Raw genomic sequence first — 21,498 nt, forward strand, 5'->3', positions numbered from 1 at the left:
GAAAAGGAAGTTGTGATAGTCTGTTCTTCTTTGTGATGGATATCCGAGAAAAACTGCTTCTCGGACAAGAAAAAAATGTTGAATGGGACTTGATTTTATCCCTCTGGAATTGGTTGGTACATTGTGGTCGTTTGCTATTGGTGGATCTCATGTGAGTGACAGGTTGTCCCGCCCTCATGCCAGTAAACATATCATCAGAGAAGTGAGGAGTTTTAAAAAATTAATTATGTGCACAGATAAATTATTTATATTAAATATGGCAATACTATATAAAAAATTTAAAAAACAGGATTTGTCCATTTTGATTTCATGGTGACTTTATGTACTGGAAAAGATCAATCTGTTCCCAAAAATCACCTCCTTTCCGGGAGCCTACATGCATCAAAAATCCTCTTGCATAAGGAAAGATGAGATGGTTTCTCCGAAGAGAAGCACTCACACTGCTAACAAGATAACAACTCCTCTTGTGAGATTGGTTACAGTAATGAAATTTAGGGGAAGAGAAATTGCATCTGCCCAGATCTCTAAATGTGATTAATAGAAACCTATGGATTTATGCAGCTCACACATTTGAGGTTTATGGATCAATCTTTTAAGTAATGATCAAGGGTGCATATAAAACCTCATCTCCAGACAGGACAAGAGACTGAAACCAGATGCTAAAGAGGATGGACAGACAAATGAACTTAGCAGGACTATGTTACTGTTTGTCTTCAGCATTCTTATATAGACTACTTGCAACAATTATTTTAGTCTATTAAACTTAGAAGACAAGTAATCTCATTTTAATTTCTGAATTTGTACCCAAATTGTTGTGTTGTCAAACATCAACAATTCTATTTTTTTAAGACTTGCAACCTTTTTTTATGTATTTGAAGCATCTTATACTCACCAAGTCTCCATTTATTTTATTTAAATACAGTAAGAATTATTATTTTGAAATATTATTACAATTTAAAATACATTTTTGTATTTTTATATACTTTAAAATGTAAAAGCTGAATTGTCAGCATCATTACTGCAGTCTTCAGTGTCACATGATCCTTCAGAAACTGCTCAAGAAACATTATTACTGTTAATGTTGATAACAGTTGTGCAATATTTTCCTGAAAATATATATATTTTTTGTACAGAATTATTTGTTGAATTTAAAGTTCAAAAGTGCAGGATGTAACAATGTAAAAACTTTTGATCTATTTAATGCATCCTTGCTGAATAAAAGTATTCCTTTACAATAAGGTCTCATTAGTTAACATTAACAATGACCAATGCATTTGTTGCAGTATTTATTAATCTTTGTAAATGTTAGTTAATAAACCACTGTTCATTTCTATAGTTCATGTAAGCTCAGGTCCATTAAATAATATTAACAGATACAATGTTTGATTTCATCAATGCATTAGTAAATGTTGAAATTTATATTAATACATTTTAATTTATAAAGTGCCTTTCCCAAGCTCAAGGTTGTACAAGATAGCAAAATCAGATTAATAGATGCTCTCCATTGTTAGTTCATGTTAACTAATGTTAAGAAATGGAACTTATTGTAAAGTGTTATGAAAAAAATAAGAAAATAAATAAAATTTAAATATACTGATCATAACCTTTTGACTTAATAACCTTTAATATTAATATTTATTGCTATTATATATATATATATATATATATATATATATATATATATATATAATTAGGGTTTGAAACTGCATTTAGACATGCTCCAAATGTACAAGGTCATACCAGGACATGCTCCAAGGTCACTTTTTTTTTTAAACTTGTAAAATAACAAATGCAAAACAAAACAAACAGTATAAAATAACAAAAGAAATCTGATTACATCATTTTTTTAACAAGCATGTTCTGAATGTGAAGTACCTACTTTGACTGACTGTTTGCTGGAAAAGAAAAATCTTTTAAAGCGTTTGCTTTTTGCTCTTACATTTCAGTAAGTGGTGAGTGCAGCAATGCCAATTCGCAATGGTTGGATTTCAAATTGCACATTGGACAGCATGTCATATATCTCCATGATGCCCAGGTCGTTGCCTCAGAGATAAGAAATCTAATTATAATGTGGTAATGTAAAGTGGGAAGGCAGAGCTAGGGAGCCAGGCTGTGATGTGGACGTCTCATTAAGTTAAGCTGGCTATTGCAAACCTCAAATAGCTCTATATGTGGTTACAAAAACTAAAAGCCATATTCTTTACAGAATTAAACTCATAAACGTCAAAAAGAGGTGATATCCAAATGGACTATTACCACAGGGACATATTAGTTGCATGCCACTGTGAGAAAGAGCCATATCATTGCAGATTCAATTAGTAACCATAATGACCAAAATCATCATTTACACTTGGTTACTCAGGAAGTAATGATTGAAGATCATTTGCAAAAGTGAATTCTTCATATGCAAAAATATTTATTAACACACAAATAAAAAAAGGTCCATTACCAAAACATTTCCCCTGTTATAATGTACACAAACGTCAAATGAATTCAGATCTGTACAAATGGCACAAACACATAGTTTGGCACAAACAATGGAGAGTATCAGGTGAACAGCATCTATGCGTTCATACTAAGGACCCAGTCAATGGTCTCTAGCAGGAAGCTCATATTATAGTGGGCGGCAATGTTCCGGAACACTTCCACCTGCTCAGAGAAGCTCTGCAAACACATCCAAACAAGTGGAAATGAGAAAACATGACAGCTGGTCCATTGGCTGTAAAGCATACACTACAATTTGGGTTTGGTAATATTTTTTAACCCTTTGAAAGAAGTATCTTATGTTCAGTAAAAACTGTAAAATATTGTGAAATACTATTACAATTTAAAAGTACTGTTTGCCATTTAATTTATTCATGTGTTGGCAAAGCTGTATTTTCAGCATAATTACTCCAGTCTTCAGTGTCACATGATCCGTCAGAAATCATTCTAATATGCTGATTTGCTGCTCAAGAAACTTTTATTATAAATGTTAAAAATGGTTGTGCTTGAGTAGAATACTCATTTTATGATGAGTAGAAAGTTCAAAAGAACAGCATTTATTTGAAATGAAAATCTTTTCTTACATTATAATTATCTTTAATGTCACTTTTTGAGCAACTAATTTTTTGAGCAACTAACTTTCACTTTTTGAGCATCCTTGTTGAACAAAATCTTATTGACCCCAAACTTTTGAACTGCAGTAATGCTAATACACAGAAGTATTAGCATATTAGTATTACACAAGTACCTTTGTGGTGAAGCTGAGGTTGAAATCTCCAGCGCAGCTACAGTACAGCGGCATGTTGGCTTCCTTCACTCCTTTGCATTTGGCACATTCCTATGATGGGATAAAGTGCCATTTACAGAAGTGAGGGTCAAAGGATGTGCATGCATTAAACTTGGAAATCTTACACTTAAAGATTTAATCTAAAACACTCTGAAAGTGGTAAATGTGTCTCTCACCAGGTCTTGTAGGGTGTAACTCATGAGTTTCTTCTGGAGCGCCTCCACCAGGGCCATTTCTATAGACTCTGTGTCATACTGGGCCTGACAGTTAGAACAGAACCACTGAGGAAGAACTGAACCATCCTACATGAGGAAAGAAGTGTGAAGAGAGAATATTATTGTCTTTTTTGGCTAGTTCGATCGCCTGACATGTAGCAAAACACCAAGTAGTTGTAGCTTAACTCTTAAAAACCCTTAGTCAAACATAAACATGAGTGAGTAGCAAACCAATTAACCACAGGATTAAATAGAACAAACTTTAATAGTGAGAGTCAGGTTATTACCTGGGAAACAGCAGGGTCTTTGCAGAGGTCAAGGTCACGACAGAAGTTACAGTGGTGGCAGATGACCTCTGGCAGGACGTAGGACTTGCAGGGGTCACGGAACTGGGCGTCCTCGGAGAATTCTCCAACGTCCACCAATCGCAAAAGATCTCGCTTCAGTTTGTTCACCTGATTGACAATGTTGGTGTCCAGAGAGAGCACCTGGAGGGACATTACGCACAGAAACATCTTCATTACAATGTTCAAAGGTTAGAGGTCAGGAAGATTTTTGTGAAAGAAGGCTCTTATGCTCACTTAGGCTGCATTTATTTGATCAAAAATACAGTAAAACAGTAATATTGTGAAATATTATTACAATTTAAAATAGCTGTTTTCTATTTTTATATATTTTAAAATGTCATTCATTCCTGTGATGCAAAGCTGAACTTTCAGTATCATTACTCCATTCTTCATTGTCACATGATCCTTCATTCTAATATGCTGATTTGATGCTCAAGAAACATTTATTATGATTTTCAATGTTGAAAACAGTTCGTGCTGCTTAATATTTTTGTGGATAATTGTGATTCTTTGCAGGACTATTTGATGAATTAAAAGCTCAAAAGAAGAGCATTCATTTGAAACAATTTTCTGAAACGCCTGTACTGTGTTACTTTTGAGTTTTAGGAGTATGTCAAATAAAAAACTCAAACTTTTGAAAGGTAGTCTTGAGTAGAAATATATGGTTACAACTTTAGGAGTTTAAAACACAATTCTGCAGAAAAAAACACAGGAGCGAGAGGTGCATGTTGATACCTGGCAGACATATTTAATAAACTCCAGAGCAGGGTTATTGAGGGGCAAGTGAGAACCAGGAAGAACAGGAAACATCTCAGAAGGGAGTGAAACACTGCGAGTGCTCGACACTTTCTTCTGAATCTTCTGAGTGATGGTGAAAAAACTCTGTGTGAGTTCACTTGACACGTACTCCTGGGAGAACGTGATCAAACCTAAACAAGAAAAATAACGACATGAGTGAATCTTACAGAAGAGATTCTGGATAGTATGACCAAAAATACAGATCATAGTATTTTTTAAAGATTCTGGCAGTTGCACGGTATATCACTATTTTTTTTATTTATTATTTTTTGATTACTGGACCTTTATACAGGTTTATACTGGCTAAATCTTTCTGTCAGGGGTACATAAAATATAAAACACTAATGTCAAACACAAATTTACAGTTTATAAAACGAACAATTTAATGAATCTTTTTGGCAGGTTGTAATGAAGACATATAAGTTTCTGCGTTTTAATAAACAGTGTTGTTATTACTTGAAGTACACTCTACTGTGTAATAGTAATGTATTTCTGTTATAATTTCTTCAAGTTAAACTGAACTTTTAATTTGATGGGCTGTAGTGAAGACCTTTGAGTTTCTGTGTATATGAAATGATAGTTTTATCAAATGAAATGTTGAAATGCTCGTGAAGTGACTTTCAGAGCAGCTCTGCAGATGAAGTTCATGTGTCCATGTCCTCATATACTGAAAACACCACGAGCGCTTCAGTGTGTGTGCAGTAGATGAAACTGCAGCGCGTGACTGGAGTTTTCTGCATCCGGAAATCATAGGGCTCTACATGGTATTTGTGTGGAATATTTATTGTTGTGTTATACTTAACTAACCATTAGTACAAGGGTATGCAGTTCGTTGAGGTTTCTTCTCAATACTATCTACATATCGCTCTGCATGGCCATTGAATAGATGTAGCAATTGTTTCATCTACACACCAGTATGGTAGTATTTAAAAAAATACATATTGCCCAGCGCTACAGAAGAGCAATTTATTTATTATATTTAAATAAAAGTACCTCTTTTGCAAAACATTTTAATTTTAATTTAATAACATGAACAATTAAAAGGATGCTTTCAATGTTTCATCTTTGAAAATATCAACTCTCTAAATTTTGCTTAACAAAATAAAATGAAAATATCAAATGACAGCGTAATAATTCATCAGGATCAATCTCATGGGTAGTTTATTTAAGAATACAATCATAAATAACCCATTACAAAAGCATATAAAACTGAAACTTTATATGTCTTACCAGGAAGTGCACTGACATCCCCAGTTGGCTGCTGGGATGCTTGGGTCGCTCCTCGTCTCTTAATGGGAGTAGCGCCTGGGGCGTTCCGCCGAAGCTCTTGTCTCATACTGTGATAGACAGCTGCAATGTAGGCTGCAAACAACCAATCAATTATCATGATGAGATACTATAATAAAATTATAAATTCACTTGTAATATTTCTTGAGCAGCAAATCAGCATATTTGAACGATTTCTGAAGGATCATGTGATACTGAAGAATGGAGTACTGATGCTGACCACTCAACTTTGCATCACAGGAACAAATTACATCTTAAAATTGTAATATTTCACATGATTTCTGTTTTTAATGTATTTTTGATTAAATAAAAGCAGCCTTGAAAAACATAAGAGACTTTGTTGTCTTACCGACAACAAACTTTTGATTGCTAGTGCACATGGCGCATGAAGACTTTTTGGAAGGCGAAAAAAGGACAGTGATGGGAATTTTGAAAACAAATGCAATCTGTAATGTTACCTGAAATGATCATAAGAAAGTATTTCTGACAGGATGCCGTCTGAGGAAGGTACTGCATGATGTTCCAGTTACTTTCAATCAGGTCTTCAACATCTTCTTCCCCGTCCTGTTCTTCATCCTCCCCTTGGTTTTCTTCACCATCATCCTCATCCTCACTTCCATCTCCCTCGGCTCCATCTTTTTTTGTCTGCTTTTCATTGCCATGCTAAAGTTGGTAAAAAATAAATAAATAAAATAAAAAATAAAATAAATGTGCATTGAAACTCAACTTGAACGATATAAATGTCACCAATCTTTTTACACTGAAAATTTCCAAGTTGAGCAAGTTGTTTCTAGGCCTTGTGCTTTACCTCTCCATACAGAAGGCTAGAGGGCAGCTTTCCCTTCACTCCTCCATAGTTAGCAGGATCCATCCACAACAGAAACTCCCAACAGCGTGAGAATGTGATGGACAGAGAGTGGAAGATTTCTTTTGAATGGATACTGACAAACAGAAAACAGAAAATGAATACAAAAGGATTTAATAATAAAGTTGGGACTTCAGAGACTTGAACATTGCACAAGAAACTTGTATTAGAGTCTAGACGAGAATTTTTTTTAAAAAGGGTTTAAAACCTGTTAGTGATATACTCCACGTATGCAATGGAGTCGTCAATGCGTCGTTTCTTGGTGCAGAGGATGAGGCGGTTGAAGTTTCCATAGATCACAGATGATCCCAGGCGCTTAAACTCTGCCACAAGTCTGAAGTGTTTAATAGAAAGTGTTTAAAATCAGAAAAATATAAGTATTCATTCTGTGGCTCAAACAGTAGAGCATAGTGCTAACAACACCAAGATAATGGGTTTGATTCCCAGGGAATACATGAACTGATCATTTATACTTTGAAAGTTGTTTTGGACAAAAGTATCAGTGAAATGCATACATGTTCATACCAGAACAGAAAGCTGCATGGTTTGAAACTGATTTCTGTGACCACACCTTTTTTGATTTAATGTGACCACACCTTAATAGAGCAACTTTCTTTAACTCAAAACATCAAGTTGACATAAAACTTGTAGTCTGTAACCTGTACTCACTGTAGGAAGATCTTCTTCATCATGTTGAGGAGTGTGCGGTGCAGGGCCGGGTCGTACAGCAGAGAACTGGGTGATCGCAACCATCGATAAAAATGCATCACCTGGTTATCAGCGTAGACGTTATGATACTGCGTGATCTCTCGAACCCAACCAACAACCATACTCTTCAGAATCCTACACAAGGATGGAAAACAGTGAGAACCCTTTTGTACAGAATGAGTTTTTGCAAAAAACAAGATGGTTTGATTATGTTTACTAGCCTTAATCCTTTATACATGCATACCTGAATGTGTTAGAGCAGAGCGCTGTCTCGTCATAGCTGGCCACCGCGTTTGTGCCCTGATTTCCTGACATCATTTCCTCCAGTGATGCATGCTGAATGACATCAAAGCTGACGCCTATGCTAGCCCCGCCTTCCATGTCGTTAACGTGCTGGGACTGCAGAATGGTGTTCACTGCCAAACTCTGAATATCTAACTCCACACAAACTGGAAAAATTGGCAAAAAGTACTTTATAAAAATACATTTTTATAGTAATATTTTTACTAATATTAACTTTACAACCTGATACATCATCTGTTCTTTAATATCGCGATAGATAGGGTTTTTTGGTGGGTCTCTAAAGAATAGCACATAATGATATTTATTTGTAAAGTACCTAATTGTTTTTTTATGCAGCATCAGCATTTTCTTTGTTTGTATAATTACTTATTTTTTCCCCTTCAAATATAAGCACTTAATTTCAAGTGGAAATGGAAATAAAATGTTCTTTAAAAATTAAAATGAAAGGAAAATTATTATATATAAAAAAAGTGTATATATATATATATATATATATATATATATATATATATATTACCATCATTTTGCATAAATATGACATAAAAACACCAGCAATTACTGTATTTAATAAAAAAAAGCATTTCATTTATTTACCACAATTTTGTATAAATATAATAAGATAAATAAAAGCGCCTGTAATAGTTACTTTTATTTATATTCATAATGCATTTTATGTTTATTATTGTTGTAATCTAATAATGATGTAGCTGTCAAAAAGAAATACAATTATTGCAATAACAAATTAAGAGGATATTTAGGCTATACTGCCATCTCCTGCTACAAATACAATATTCTCGCTGTGCCTTTATTATCTGCTGTACTCCTAGTCTGCGTGTCTGATCATGTGTCTTAATTTGCTTACCTGTGGAGTAGCAGCCTTGGCTGTTGATCTCCATGGAGCCTCTCTCATCACTCTCCATCACCAGTCTGCTGTCGTCAGCCTCTTTCCCCCCGAGGTCCGGCCGTGCCGTAGGTGACAGCCACAACAGGTGGTTGTGCTTTCTCAGATGACGTGCAAGAAATAGATCAGATCCAAATATAGAAATATCCTGAGGCAGGTTTCCCACGGGAAGGTGATAATACCTGCAGAGAGAAAGGACATTACAGTAAATGAGTCTGAAGTCAGCTTCTCCTAGCACGGTCCCTGATGTTGATTTTTTTGGGGGGGTTTAAAGGCACAGTATGTAAGTTGTCGCTAGAGGTCGCTTATTCAAAACAATAACAAAGGCGTAGCTTGATGATGCCGTGAATGAGCATGGAATCATTGGAGTTGTCGTCTTCACCTCCACAGAAAAGAAGAACACAACCCCACACAGACAATTTTTTCCCCCATTAATTAAATAAATCTAACCTCATCGTCAAATTGAAATAAAACCTCTATTATGACAGTGACAAATTTGTGTGGTGTACCTGGCCATATCAAAAGCCTGTGAGAGGCAGCTGTCCAGGTTCAGGTAGTGTTTGATCATGCGGCGAGCTCCATGTCGTTGCCAGTCCAGTACATTGTAGCTTATCTCATCTATAATGTGAACTGGCACCACCGGGAACTCCTCTAGTACAGTCATGCCGGCTGCCAGACGCCGCAGCTCCCAGTTAGACTGAACAGCGATCAGGGTAGGACCACGGCGCTCCTCCTGTACACAAGTAAGGAAGGCTAAGGAAATTAACTTTCTATTTAAAAACACATTTAATCCCTTTATTAAGCCCTCCCTTTATTATCACTTAAAAGCTGTCAGTCATCTCAATTCATCGCAATCTATAAATCAATGAAGCTGGCTGCAGAATGAATCTCTTATTTAGCCTTGATAATGTCTACACTTTGTTTGTTATAAGTTAACTTATACTGATTTAACTTATTACTGTTCAATGCGGCAAAAACACATTGTAAATATAAACTGTTGACGGTCTCAAGAGCGCACACACCAAATCTGTTTCGCCAATATGCTATTATTACGAAGAAAACTGTTCTAGATCAGCCGTCACAGGCAACGTTTCCCTCTAAAAGCAATCAGAAGCAGCAGCAGTCAGTGGTTTAAGTGAAAAGGCTAAGCCTTGCCCAGCCTTACACACACTCCACCCATGGCTGAATGAAAAACATCAGACACTGTAGAAGGGGCAAGAAGAGAAAAGAGGTAGTTCTACAAAATATATTATGAGAGAGAGAAAAAAATCTTAATGAATGTATGCATGCAATATTGAAGGAGACCTTCAATAAAATTAGGAACTTTTAAAATAGCATAATGGGGCACTTTATATAACATGTTGAGGCTGTACCTTATAGTTGAGGAGAATGCGCTGCAGTGCACGGTAGATGGCTTTGATGTCATTTTCAGCACGGACTTCAAACTGATGTTTCTCAGGTGGCAGGAGCTCCTCTGTGGTCTTCTCCAGCAGTGCTGTGCGCTCTGCTCCGTACACTGAACTCAGGTTCGGCATCTGATTGCTGCGTACCTACATGTGGTGTAAATTACAGTAGTGTAAACCGCATCATCATCTTTGCACTGTGCATTTATTCCAGGGCTGCATGATTAATCGAAATAAAACCAGCTGTGATTTAACTAAATAAATACATTTATATGCTGCTTGTTTACTGTACTTTTACATGCAAATAGATCATGGTGTTTTTGTCACAGCGTTTTCAGTGCCTCAGTGTAGCTTGGTTTTCAGTAAACACCCCTCCACACAAACCCATCTCTGCATTTAGTAGTGTTTGGATCACTTATAATACGCATTTGGGAATGCAATATGCACCAACCATCTTCCTAAACTTGTTAGGAGAAGCGCATATTAACCAACTGTTGATAACAAGAGAGAAGCTTTAAGCACTTGAGTTAATGCTTAAAAATTAAGAAATTAAGACAGCCATAAATATTAGCATTGTAATTTTAATTTCTCAATTTCTTAATAAAACTAGAATACAGAATACTTACTATGATTTATATGAATTTATTTTATAGTAATATTTATTATTTTGTTTGTTTTTATTTAGTAATAATAATCAAAATTATAATAATACTTATTATCATATAGTCATATTAATATAAATCACAATATTTGTCTTATTTTGTTTTGCCTCCTTGTTGAGTTTAAAGTTTATGTTAAAATGTGGAGCTTACTGTGTCAAGAACGAAGACGCTGGCTTTACGTTGAGACGGTATGAAGAGGCCAAAGAGAGCCTTATGGCCCTGACTGTGATGGTACAGGTAAATGTGCCTTACACTGCCTGTAACATATGAAACACACCCAAACATATTTTTAGCTTAAACGTTTAGAAGCACATCAGCCACTAAACAGATGCGCAAACATTACTATAGTGCCTGTACGAATTTTAACCAAAAATGAAACCAATTACAAAAAGAACTAAAACCACACTGAAAGTGATTATTTCACCTGGCTCGAGGTAGCTGAACTGGGCCAGGGATCTCATCTCTAGGTGTTCCAGGTCAAAGGTATCAGCCTCTCTGCCAGCCAGGGCTCTGACCACCTGTTTATTGACCATACACATGCAGCCCAGCTGGACCAGAGCCCGGAACAGCAGCGGAACCTACAGGTCGTGTGAGAGGGCACGAGACACACACACGGAAATGACCTCTTTAGATACTGCAAGATAAGGTCAATGCAGCACAGAGCAGAAACCCTCTCTGGAAATCTCCAATTAGTCTAGAATATTACAGGCTGACTACAAAACTAAAGACAAATTCATATACCATAATAGTAATTAAAATGCAAAATGTCATAATTTGGAAACGGCATTTACCTGTGTCTCATAGACACCCTCAATATCAGGAGCAGAGAGATCTGCATTGATCTCATTGAGGTGTTCTTGGTACATGTCCTCAGAAACTGCATACTGATACAGGTAATACACCACACTGGAACGTGGAAGTATCCGGTTCACCTGTCATTTAAATGGGTCAAAGTGAGACTTGTCCCTAACTGAATTAAGAGCACAGCTTTGATGGATGAGTTGAAATATCCATTAGGGTTGGGCGGTATTTCGGTAATATCGTATACCGCGGGGTCTTAAAATAGCAACGGTATCAGTTTCAATACCGTCATTACCGGCACTTATATATAACATATAAATATCATTTATTCAGTGTCTAAAAATGCTTATGTAGTTGTCATCAAGTGACAGTGTGGAGGAGAAAGAGAGAGAGAGAGAAGGGAGAGGCGGTAAATACTGACGAGGCAATTTGTAAATGTTGCAATAAAAAAGGTGACCGCGAGAGATGGAAACACCTCTAACCTAATGTCGCATCTCCGAAACAACCACCCGCTCACTGCTGCGAGGATGCATTTTGCCCCGAGTTCATTCAATAAGCGCATTAGTTTATATTTGTTAAAATATTATAAAGTTATTTTTTTTACGTTGATAATGAAAACTGAACAGCACGATAAAGATGCGATGCATCGGGAGTCAGACATTGACCACTTAATTAAGTTTCATTTTGTAAAAGGCCTTTCTTTAAAGTGAATTTCGTTTTGTATAAATTGTATGGATTTAATAAATCAGAATCAAATATAGCAGACAACATAATCATGACATGATCGTGCGCTGGCGCGCCGCGGTCACTTGCATTGAAATCTCATCATAAATTAACTGAAACTCAGTGTATGTCTCACAGACATGACAGATAGGCCTATATCTAAATAGAGCTTGAAATTTCTTTAAACGAAACAATTCAAAACAAAAAGAAAAAGGCTAGCCTATACCTTCTGATTATGTAATCCATGATTTGCATTTCTCTCTATATATATGCGCGTTCACTAGGACATCGTCAACTTAATCTTTGCAGAACTGACAGAAAAGTTGTATTAATAAAAATCAATGGACGCGTGTCACCGGATTTACAAATGCACTTCTTGCTTGTTGCTTGTTAATTTAATTTAAATTAATTAATAAAATGAATACTTTAATTGTCATAATTAAAATAATTAAATATTATTAAGTGTCCCATTTTTGCTCATTTATAAATAGTATTTATATCTACCACCCCCTCAGCACCTGGGTTAAAAAATTATTTTACGCCACCATATTATAACGGCCCACGTATTAAAAATAGTCAAGTCTAAATAGGGCTCCGCCTCATATTACATTTAATGCCGTCAGCCGGGATCAGACACAACGTGCACGGGTTGGCCTTGATTTTTTTTTTTGCCCGATCTGGTATTCAGTTTCTGAACGGTGTGCGCACAAGCCAACAGTTTGGTGACGCTGTCTGAGCCTTATGTCATCATTTTTAATTAGTCACGGTAATACCGTATACCCCGGTAAAATAGAGAGGAGGTTTGACGGTATCAAAATTTGGATACCGCCCAAGCCTAATATCCATGCTGAATCATTGCAACTCTTTGGAATACATGATTCTGAGCCAAATATAGGTACATTTTTATTAATAAATATTAACAACATTAGCAATGATAATATTATTGTTAATAAATGTAAATTAATATTGTTGCAATATTCATCATCTTGCTAAGCAGATTTCTATATTGTGATTGACTCTTTGCCTTAAAGGAAGCTTTAAGCTAATCTCCAAGCAAGATCAAATTCTTCACTGACACATTCCCTTGAATCTTTAACTGGCACTAAATTAATTTATAGTCAAGAACATGAAGATTTCTCCTTACACAGATCATCGACAAAATTGGTGTTGAAAATTTTATACAGCAGACCTTTTTGCAGGTAGCCCCCTCTTCTTGCTTAGGCACTCTCTGATTGACATAAAACACTCGTGGGATGTTGAGCTTCATGCAGTGCAAGTCACTGCCAATGACCGCCCACAACTTATAAAGACCTGGGTGACTGGTCTCTGCAATCTAGAGGTGGATAAAGATACACACCATGCATTGTGACAAAAAGAACAAAACAGTAGTCATGTTTAATAGTTTAGATACAATGGATAGTATTATTCAGCAAGGGCACATTAAGTTGATCAAAAGTGACAGTATAAAGACATTTATAATATTATAAAAGATTTCAGGCAAATCAGCATATTAGAATGATTTCTGAAGAATCATGTGATACTGAAGATCATTACTGGAGTTATGATCCTAAAAATTCAGCTTAGCACCACAATAATAAACTACATTTTAAAATATATATTAAAATAGAAAACAGTTATTTAAAATTGCAATATCTCACAGCAATATTATTTTCACTGTATTTTGATCAAATAAATGCAGCCTTGGTGAACATAAGAGACTTCTTTCAAAAACAAACATTTGAATGAAAGTGAAATCTAACATCACACAAATCCGCTTTTCATCCACCCGAACATATGATTTTCTCCGATTTCGATATCCGCACCCGATCGGCACATTACAAATATTCTAATTCTTAGTGTTAAGCGTGATGATATGGTAACATATTACAGGCTGCTTTCAAATAAACATTTATTTAAAGTAAAAGTGTTTATTTGGCAAAATGAAATTTCTTTAATAGCCTAAACATAGGCTTTACACCCTTCAAACTTATAGTCACTGTTTCCAACACTCCAACTTCCCGAACATCACACACACAAGAAATTAAATTTGTTCCGCTCAAGCAAATTCTGGATACAGGCTTTATTAGTTTGTTGTCATATAAACACAGCGCTTCACAGCCATTACATATCACACACCCAACACTTTATTCGTCCTGATTAACTACACTAAAACTATCCCCACTGACCTCACATGGTACTTTTCATTGCTTCAGTTTGTTTCCTTTTAAATTCTTTGTTTTTAAATTTCTTCCGGATCTGTTTTGCCTACATTGCTGCTTAAACAAGTGGACCCCGCAACTGCGTAGCTTAATGAGAGTCTGAAAATTAGTGCGAAAAATGAAGCTTTAAACTCATTGATATTTTTATCATTATGTTGGAAAACACTCTTATCAGAATTACTTGTGTAAAATTTGTGGAAATAGTAAAAGCTGTTAAGTTATCCAGCAATATCTAATGTAGGCTTCTTCCTTTGTGTTTTATATAATGACAACTAGGAGGTACTTTTCCGTTTATTAAAATCAACACATTTATCTCATCCATCCACGACCCACCCATGAAAAAAGTGGAATGTTATTTTTTTACTTGGCCCTCCAGACTTGCGGACAATCTGCTGTGTCCAAGGATATAACCACGATCCGCACATCACTAATGTACATGGAAAATGTATTTACATGAAATCACTGAATTGCCATTGTGACATACCTGTACAATTTGCCAGGGCATGTCTAAAATACTGCGGGCGGTTCTCCGCAGAAAGCTGCCTAGACCTGTTGTCGGTCCATCACGGATTACACCGCCCCCTGTCGGCTGAGATTCCCCATCAATCAAACGTCGTCGTTTCCGTCGTTCCTTCCTCTGGCGAATCTGCAGCTCCCATTTTTTCTTGTGGTAGCGCAACCAGACAAGAATTTCCTCCTATACACACACAAATACAGAACAATTTGCTATGAGGCTTTCCTTTTATTTATGTCGATAGATTTAATCAAACATAATATCTGATCATATGTAACATGAGATAACAAAATGCTCCATTTCAGCTGCAGGTGTTATCAATATAAAGAGCTCAGACTTGACTTTTGGGGTTTATTAAAGTGCCCATATTATGGTATTTTAAAGGTTCCTAATTTTGTTTTGGAGGTCTCCTACAAAAAAGTTTAAATACATCCGAGGTCAAAACCCTCTTTAATTTTCTTAGAATATATCACCTGTTTTCTCAGTGTCTGAAACAGGTCAAAAAAAGTGTTTGAGGGAGGGTCAAAGTTGACGTTGTTCGAGGGCAGTCAATGAAAACCATAGGTTAGCATTATGGAAACCTACGCAGATTAGTGCAGGACATAAATAAGGCTGGAATTACTGGCGACTCGTTTCAGGCAGTTCAGAATCTGTACTTTCTGTTGGGAAACTAACTAAATTTATCATGATCTTTGAAACATTTACATTCACAAACCGATATATAACACACTACTTGAAAGGTGATATCTGAAATTCATAATAGGGGAACTTTAATTGTAACTTGCGGTAAATGTTATTGCATTGTTATACTGTCTGTATTACCCGGGTGGCACCGATGGCTGGCGGTGGCCCCAGTATTTCTCTCCAAGACTGTGTGAGTTCTTGCTCTTGAGACTCGGCCTGGCTGTCCTCTCCCTGAGATATCCTCTTCCTTTTTGTGCTGATTAGTATGGCAGGTTGCAAAGGGCGCTGAGGAACACCAAAATCCTCCATATCAGGAGTCTCACCTGATTCTAGAGTTTGATGGGCCACCTGAGAAAGACAGAAGAAGGTGTGTGTACAGAAGGAGACAGGTAGACAGCAAGTTGTGTTAACGGTGTGTGTGACAGTAGACCTACCTGTCTCTTTCCCTCACTGGTAAAGAGCTCACTAATCTTCTTTTGCTTGTAGATGTCATTCTTTTCCAGAAGCTTCTTATGCAGCCAGTCTGGATGTCGTACTCTGGGTACTGGGTTTTTCACCTGAACAAAAAAAGTAACTGTTAAGAACATGGAACTAAACAGAAGAGAATATAAATGCACACAGATAGCGTGTTGTGTTTGTGTAGGACTCAATAACCACACCGTGTTGCTTCGTTCATTTTGCGTTTACTGAACTGACGCAAAACTCACATTTGTTGACCCTTGCCGTAAATCACTGCCGAAAGCCTTAAAGGCCCCGTAACATGTCACTAGCAGTGCATAGCATACAGTCTCCAACAGGAAACAATGCTGAACATTTTCAGACATAACAGCGAACAACAAATATTTGATGCTTGTCAAATTAGGTAGATAGGGTAAAAATTCTGATTATAGTAGAATAAATGTAGTGCTTGATTCTGGTTAGGACAGGTATGACAGGACTGATATCTAAATCATGTGCATGGTAATTTACCTGTTGTAGAGCTGCAGGAATAGTAATGATCTTCTGTATAGCACTGCCCAACCGCTCAATGTAGTAACTCCAGTCCAGAATCTTATATGGGAAAGACATGAAAAACAGTAATTAAAAACATAACAGCAGTAAAGAATACAACACTCCTGAAATTTCAATAGCAAAAATTACAGCCAAAGTGAATGAATCAAATTAACTCACAGATCTAATGTCAAGGTCATGGAGGCTAGGCATCTTCAGCCATTTACGTAGGAAATGCTTTTTAACACTCTCTTCAGCCTGAAAAATGGCCAGAGGGATCGCCCTGTGTGTGAAAGAATAAATTGTTTATTTATTTATATTGCAATTTCAAAATGTATTAAAATAAAAGTTATTTTAAATGTCATTTATTTCTGTGATGGCAGAGCTGAATTTTCAGCATCATTACTCCAGTCTTCAGTGAAGACTGAAACGTCTTCAATAATCAATGTTGAAAAAAGTTTTGCTGCTTAATATTTTGTAGAAATTTTTTGATGAATAGATAAAAATAACAGCATGTATTTGAAATAGAAATATTTTGTAACAATGTAACAGTCTTTACGGTCACTATAAATAATGATTATTTCTTAGAAAGAAATACTATTTTTTAGGGCTGCAACAACTAATCGATAAAATCGATTATAATCGATTATGAAAATCGTTGTCAACGAATGTCATTATCGATTAGTTGGTCTGCTTACGTCACGGGGAGCGTTTACTGGTACGCACACACACGCAAGGTCTCTCTCCCTCAGGCGCTCTGCCGAGCGCGCGCGCTACACGGTTTGGAGCAGTCTCTGTCTCGCATGCGCGCTCTTGCTTGCGCGTTCTAGATTTCGGGAGTTTGGACTAATTCGCGGGCATCAAGGAGCCGCAATCAATATGCGGGAGACTCCCGGGACTTCCGGGATGTCTGTATTTTGTCTCGAGCATCAGGTTGCGCAATCAGTTCGCTCGCAACGTAAGGGATGGATTAAAATAGCGCTACCGCAGAAATAGGTTAAATTAAAACGGTCTTTACAAAGCGAAGCACTAAATATAAAGGCAGTTAATAACAGCAGCAGTAAAATATTGTTTTTTAGTCACTGTACTCAGTGGTTTTCAGCGAATGCTTGTGCACTAATGCATAATTTCTCCTTTCCTTTACTCAAGCCTGTTAGCTTGCTGGGTAACGTTACCTCCATTCCGTTCTCTTTTTATAGCATTTGTCTACTAAGTTTTAATTGTTTTTCAAACGCGATCTACTGCGGCTCTACGTTCACACAATTGTTTTCAGTCTTTCTATATTTATTTAATCAATTTATCCTTATATTATTCTTTTATATATTATATATAATATATTATATTCTTTATCCTTATATTCCTTATATATAATTAATTTTAAATAAAAATTAAATGAATTATATATTTTAGATGTTTTTAGTTTGTTTTTAGTTCAGATATTCACATCTGAACAACATGTCTGTGTAAATTTGTTTTAACAAAAATTGTGTTAAAACATAATATGTTGGATATCATTTTTTTAACAATAATCATGTTTGTCAACTTGCCATCAGCAATTATCATTAAAAACAATGCAAATATTGATATTAGTAAAACTCAATGTGTGGCTTTTGCACTTTTTAAAGTACACTTTTACACATAAATACCCTGATTTACGGTTTTATTTAGTTATAATAAAAAAAAATCTAATTTAATTTCTATCTGATTAATCGATTAATCGAAAAAATAATCGTCCGATTAATCGATTATCAAAATAATCGTTAGTTGCAGCCCTACTATTTTTGTACTCTGTTTAAGCGGGAAACAAGACTCTGAATAGGATGAAAATAATTATTTTAACGTCTCACCTCTCAGTGACGGGCGAGCCCTCCGGTTTGCGAGAGATGACATAGCGACAGCTGAGGCCAGCGTCCTTCACCATTTGATCGCCAAGGAACTCAGCAAGACGCTTGGCCGTGCTGATGGAGGTGGATTTCTGTTCTCCATAATCTTCCAGTCTACGGGACATTGAGCGGTTTTCTGAAATCAGCTCAAATAACTCCGCATCTGGCATGTTAGCAGCCTTGAAAACAAAAGACAAGAACAACTCTCTCATTGAGTGCCACTCCCATGCGGCTTTGCCTTGTTAAAATAATAAACACTGGAGTAAATATTGTAATAAAATACAATGCAAGCAATTATTCCCATTATATTTCCAATTCACCTATGGAAGATTGTGTGACATTTGTCAATACCTTGCTGTAGAGCACATCAAGCCAGTAGTCAGCCACTTTAGCCACAGAGGCATAAACCTCATCTAGAGTCGTGCCTTTCAGGAAGGCCTCAAACACAGATGACTGGAAGATCTTAATGAGTTGAAGTTCTCCTCTCCTCTTCACCTCAAAGCCCTTTAGCTCAGCCAGAGACCCATCCTCGTTAAACACGGCATACCTGAGGATAGAGAAGATACTTAGAAACAAAGTTTCTCTACAGGTTACAACCAAATACATTGAATAAAATACAAAGTTTTCCTATAGTTGAGGCTTTTATCGAAAGCAACTTACAGTAGTTTCTACTGGTGACTTCAGGTACTGGTCAGACATGTCCAACAATGTATAAATTTAAACCAACAAAGTATAACCATGATGTAAACAAGAGATTCATTGTGCAGTATAGACATTTTTTTCATTTTTATAACGGGAGTCTTTACTCAGTTTCCCACACATAGACTAATTCGTGGCGGTGCGCCACAGAATCAACAAACGGCCGCCACATATTGCGTTTCCTTATTAATTTTTTTTTACGTTACTTAAAACACACAGTGTATTCCTTCAGCTGCATTTCCTTTCCCTGCTCTCCCTCCGTCTCTGTCACTCTTGGCCTATTTGGTGCAGAGAAGACCGCTGGCGAAATTCACAAGTTCACGAAAGGTTGGTATCTTGTGAACACCTATACACAATCACACATTAAGAAGTGCTAAAAAAATATTTTATATTCTGAATACAATGTTGTCAGTGTGTTAATGTTGGAGTCCCGACCCGACCCTTAGCAAACAAGCGATTGCGCCTTCTTTAGAAAGTTTACTAGTTAACTTTGCGGTAAAATGCAGTTGGGTTGTCAAGGTCAAAAAACTATATGTAGCAGTTGTGAATCTATAGCCCCTTTGATCCCAGGAAATTGCCGGAATCGATGCCAGGTTGGGGACCTAGTAACATTGCCGGGATCAGTCCCGGAACGCGCGCTGTGTGAACAAAAGCCTTAATCAATGCCGTGTTGTAATGATGACGCTGAAGTGAAAGCAGGATAGTGAAACGATACGTAATGCGCTATTTTATGATCAGTGAAAAAATGCACAAGCTCGGTTTCATAAGCAAACTATAGACGCTGTTGAGACATTACATGTCACATCGATGCCACGTGTCTTTACGGGATTTTTACGGGTTGTGTGTGAACGCACTCTCTGATTCCGGAAAATCACTGGCAGTGTGAATGAACCAAAGTCAAACGAACCCGGGTCGAATCCCGGGTCACTTTATCCGTGTATTTTCCGGAATCTCTGTGTGAAAGGGGCTAAATAAACTTATTATAAATAATGTTATGTCATTTTTTCTCTTACACTGAATGTTTGCTGCTTCAATCCAGATGAGTATTGAAAAGTATTTTGTGTGACTGAAAAAGGCACATGTTGTGGATGAGGACCAGCCTGAACCAGAGGTATCAGTCTGAAACAGAGCTGAACAGTCCGACCAGTGTAGATGTGTAGATCTTTGGTACGGCGTGTAGATTTTGTAGAGGTAAAGAAATTTGAATGGGGTGTGAATTTTGTATAGTGTGTTAAATGTGCAGATTTTGGGTTGGGCGTGTGGATTTTGTGAAGGTGTGAATCATTTTTGATTAATATTTAATATAATAAAGCTCTGTGTAACAAATTATTAACAAAGGAATTATTTTGAACCGCCCCCACCCCCCGCGCCACCACAAATTGCTTTATAGTCTGTGGGAAACACTGGTGAGCTTGTGCTGTTTTTGTAGTTTTTGAAAGCTACATGCATTATTTGATTATTAATAGCATTAATAATGGTTACAATTTTATTGTAAGAAACGTTGCATCTACATATCAACTAACTCTCAAGTGTATCAGCTGACTGTTAGCGGTAGAGTTAGTAGAATAAGTTGACGTACTTGCAAAGTTATAAGTCAGTAGAATGTCTGTTGGGGAACCATAAAATAAAGTGCTAGCAGATATTAAAGGTGCTGTTTGTAAAAATTTTACTCTACTAAAGCATGAAAATACCATAATATGTTTGCATATATTGAGGAAACACGCTAAGTGGTACTCTTTTCTCTGAAAAACACTTCTACACCCAGTTATTTTACTTTGAAATGTGCGTTTCCAGGCTGGAATGTTTGTTATTGTTTTGGTCTGTGATACTGCACGTTGCCAATTTGCATATTGTCCATTGCGCGCGTTCCTGTTGCGTGTGCTCAAACTGGAAAACCATGTGAGCGCCGTCCAGTCTGAGGAGCAGGTGGCGGGAGAGACGACAATCTCCAATATTTTGAATTTGACTGCAGAACCTATTCGACCACTAGTTGTCATTCTTACATACTGGTCTCCGAATACTGTAATGAGAGTTAATTAACAAGTAGGTGCAACGTTACTTGTAGTTAATAGAATGTCTAAATGTGACATTCAAAATGTCTACCCACATCATAGTACCAAAATCCATGAAATTTTACTTGCATTGGTAACGACTACTTCAATGTTGGTACCTAGTCCTTTCAAAAGAGTGAAAATTCTATTTACATTTGGCAGAAGCTTTTATCC

General features: G+C 36.6%; 1 protein-coding gene across 1 annotated transcript in view; it reads right to left on the reverse strand.

Moving 5' to 3' along the window:
• Positions 1-2,396: 2,396 nt before the first annotated feature.
• Positions 2,397-21,498, reverse strand: part of pole (polymerase (DNA directed), epsilon) — a 29,450-nt gene continuing 10,348 nt past the window's right edge. The window contains exons 25-49 of the mRNA XM_077241645.1: positions 18,926-19,121; positions 18,539-18,753; positions 16,872-16,974; positions 16,671-16,751; positions 16,136-16,258; positions 15,840-16,049; positions 14,988-15,200; positions 13,474-13,617; positions 11,552-11,692; positions 11,185-11,338; positions 10,911-11,017; positions 10,069-10,245; positions 9,205-9,428; positions 8,657-8,877; positions 7,736-7,940; positions 7,453-7,626; positions 6,992-7,117; positions 6,727-6,859; positions 6,377-6,581; positions 5,862-5,993; positions 4,569-4,762; positions 3,774-3,974; positions 3,448-3,573; positions 3,233-3,322; positions 2,397-2,664 (exon numbers count right to left, since the gene is read on the reverse strand). Coding sequence (XP_077097760.1) covers positions 2,563-2,664; positions 3,233-3,322; positions 3,448-3,573; positions 3,774-3,974; positions 4,569-4,762; positions 5,862-5,993; positions 6,377-6,581; positions 6,727-6,859; positions 6,992-7,117; positions 7,453-7,626; positions 7,736-7,940; positions 8,657-8,877; positions 9,205-9,428; positions 10,069-10,245; positions 10,911-11,017; positions 11,185-11,338; positions 11,552-11,692; positions 13,474-13,617; positions 14,988-15,200; positions 15,840-16,049; positions 16,136-16,258; positions 16,671-16,751; positions 16,872-16,974; positions 18,539-18,753; positions 18,926-19,121 — 3,997 coding nt within the window. The 3' untranslated portion in view covers positions 2,397-2,562. The remainder of the gene's footprint in view (positions 2,665-3,232; positions 3,323-3,447; positions 3,574-3,773; positions 3,975-4,568; positions 4,763-5,861; positions 5,994-6,376; positions 6,582-6,726; positions 6,860-6,991; positions 7,118-7,452; positions 7,627-7,735; positions 7,941-8,656; positions 8,878-9,204; positions 9,429-10,068; positions 10,246-10,910; positions 11,018-11,184; positions 11,339-11,551; positions 11,693-13,473; positions 13,618-14,987; positions 15,201-15,839; positions 16,050-16,135; positions 16,259-16,670; positions 16,752-16,871; positions 16,975-18,538; positions 18,754-18,925; positions 19,122-21,498) is intronic.

This window comes from Siphateles boraxobius, unplaced genomic scaffold, assembly GCF_051911475.1.
Source record: "Siphateles boraxobius isolate OS27281-9 unplaced genomic scaffold, OSU_SipBor_1 24, whole genome shotgun sequence".
Classification (NCBI taxonomy): domain Eukaryota; kingdom Metazoa; phylum Chordata; class Actinopteri; order Cypriniformes; family Leuciscidae; genus Siphateles; species Siphateles boraxobius.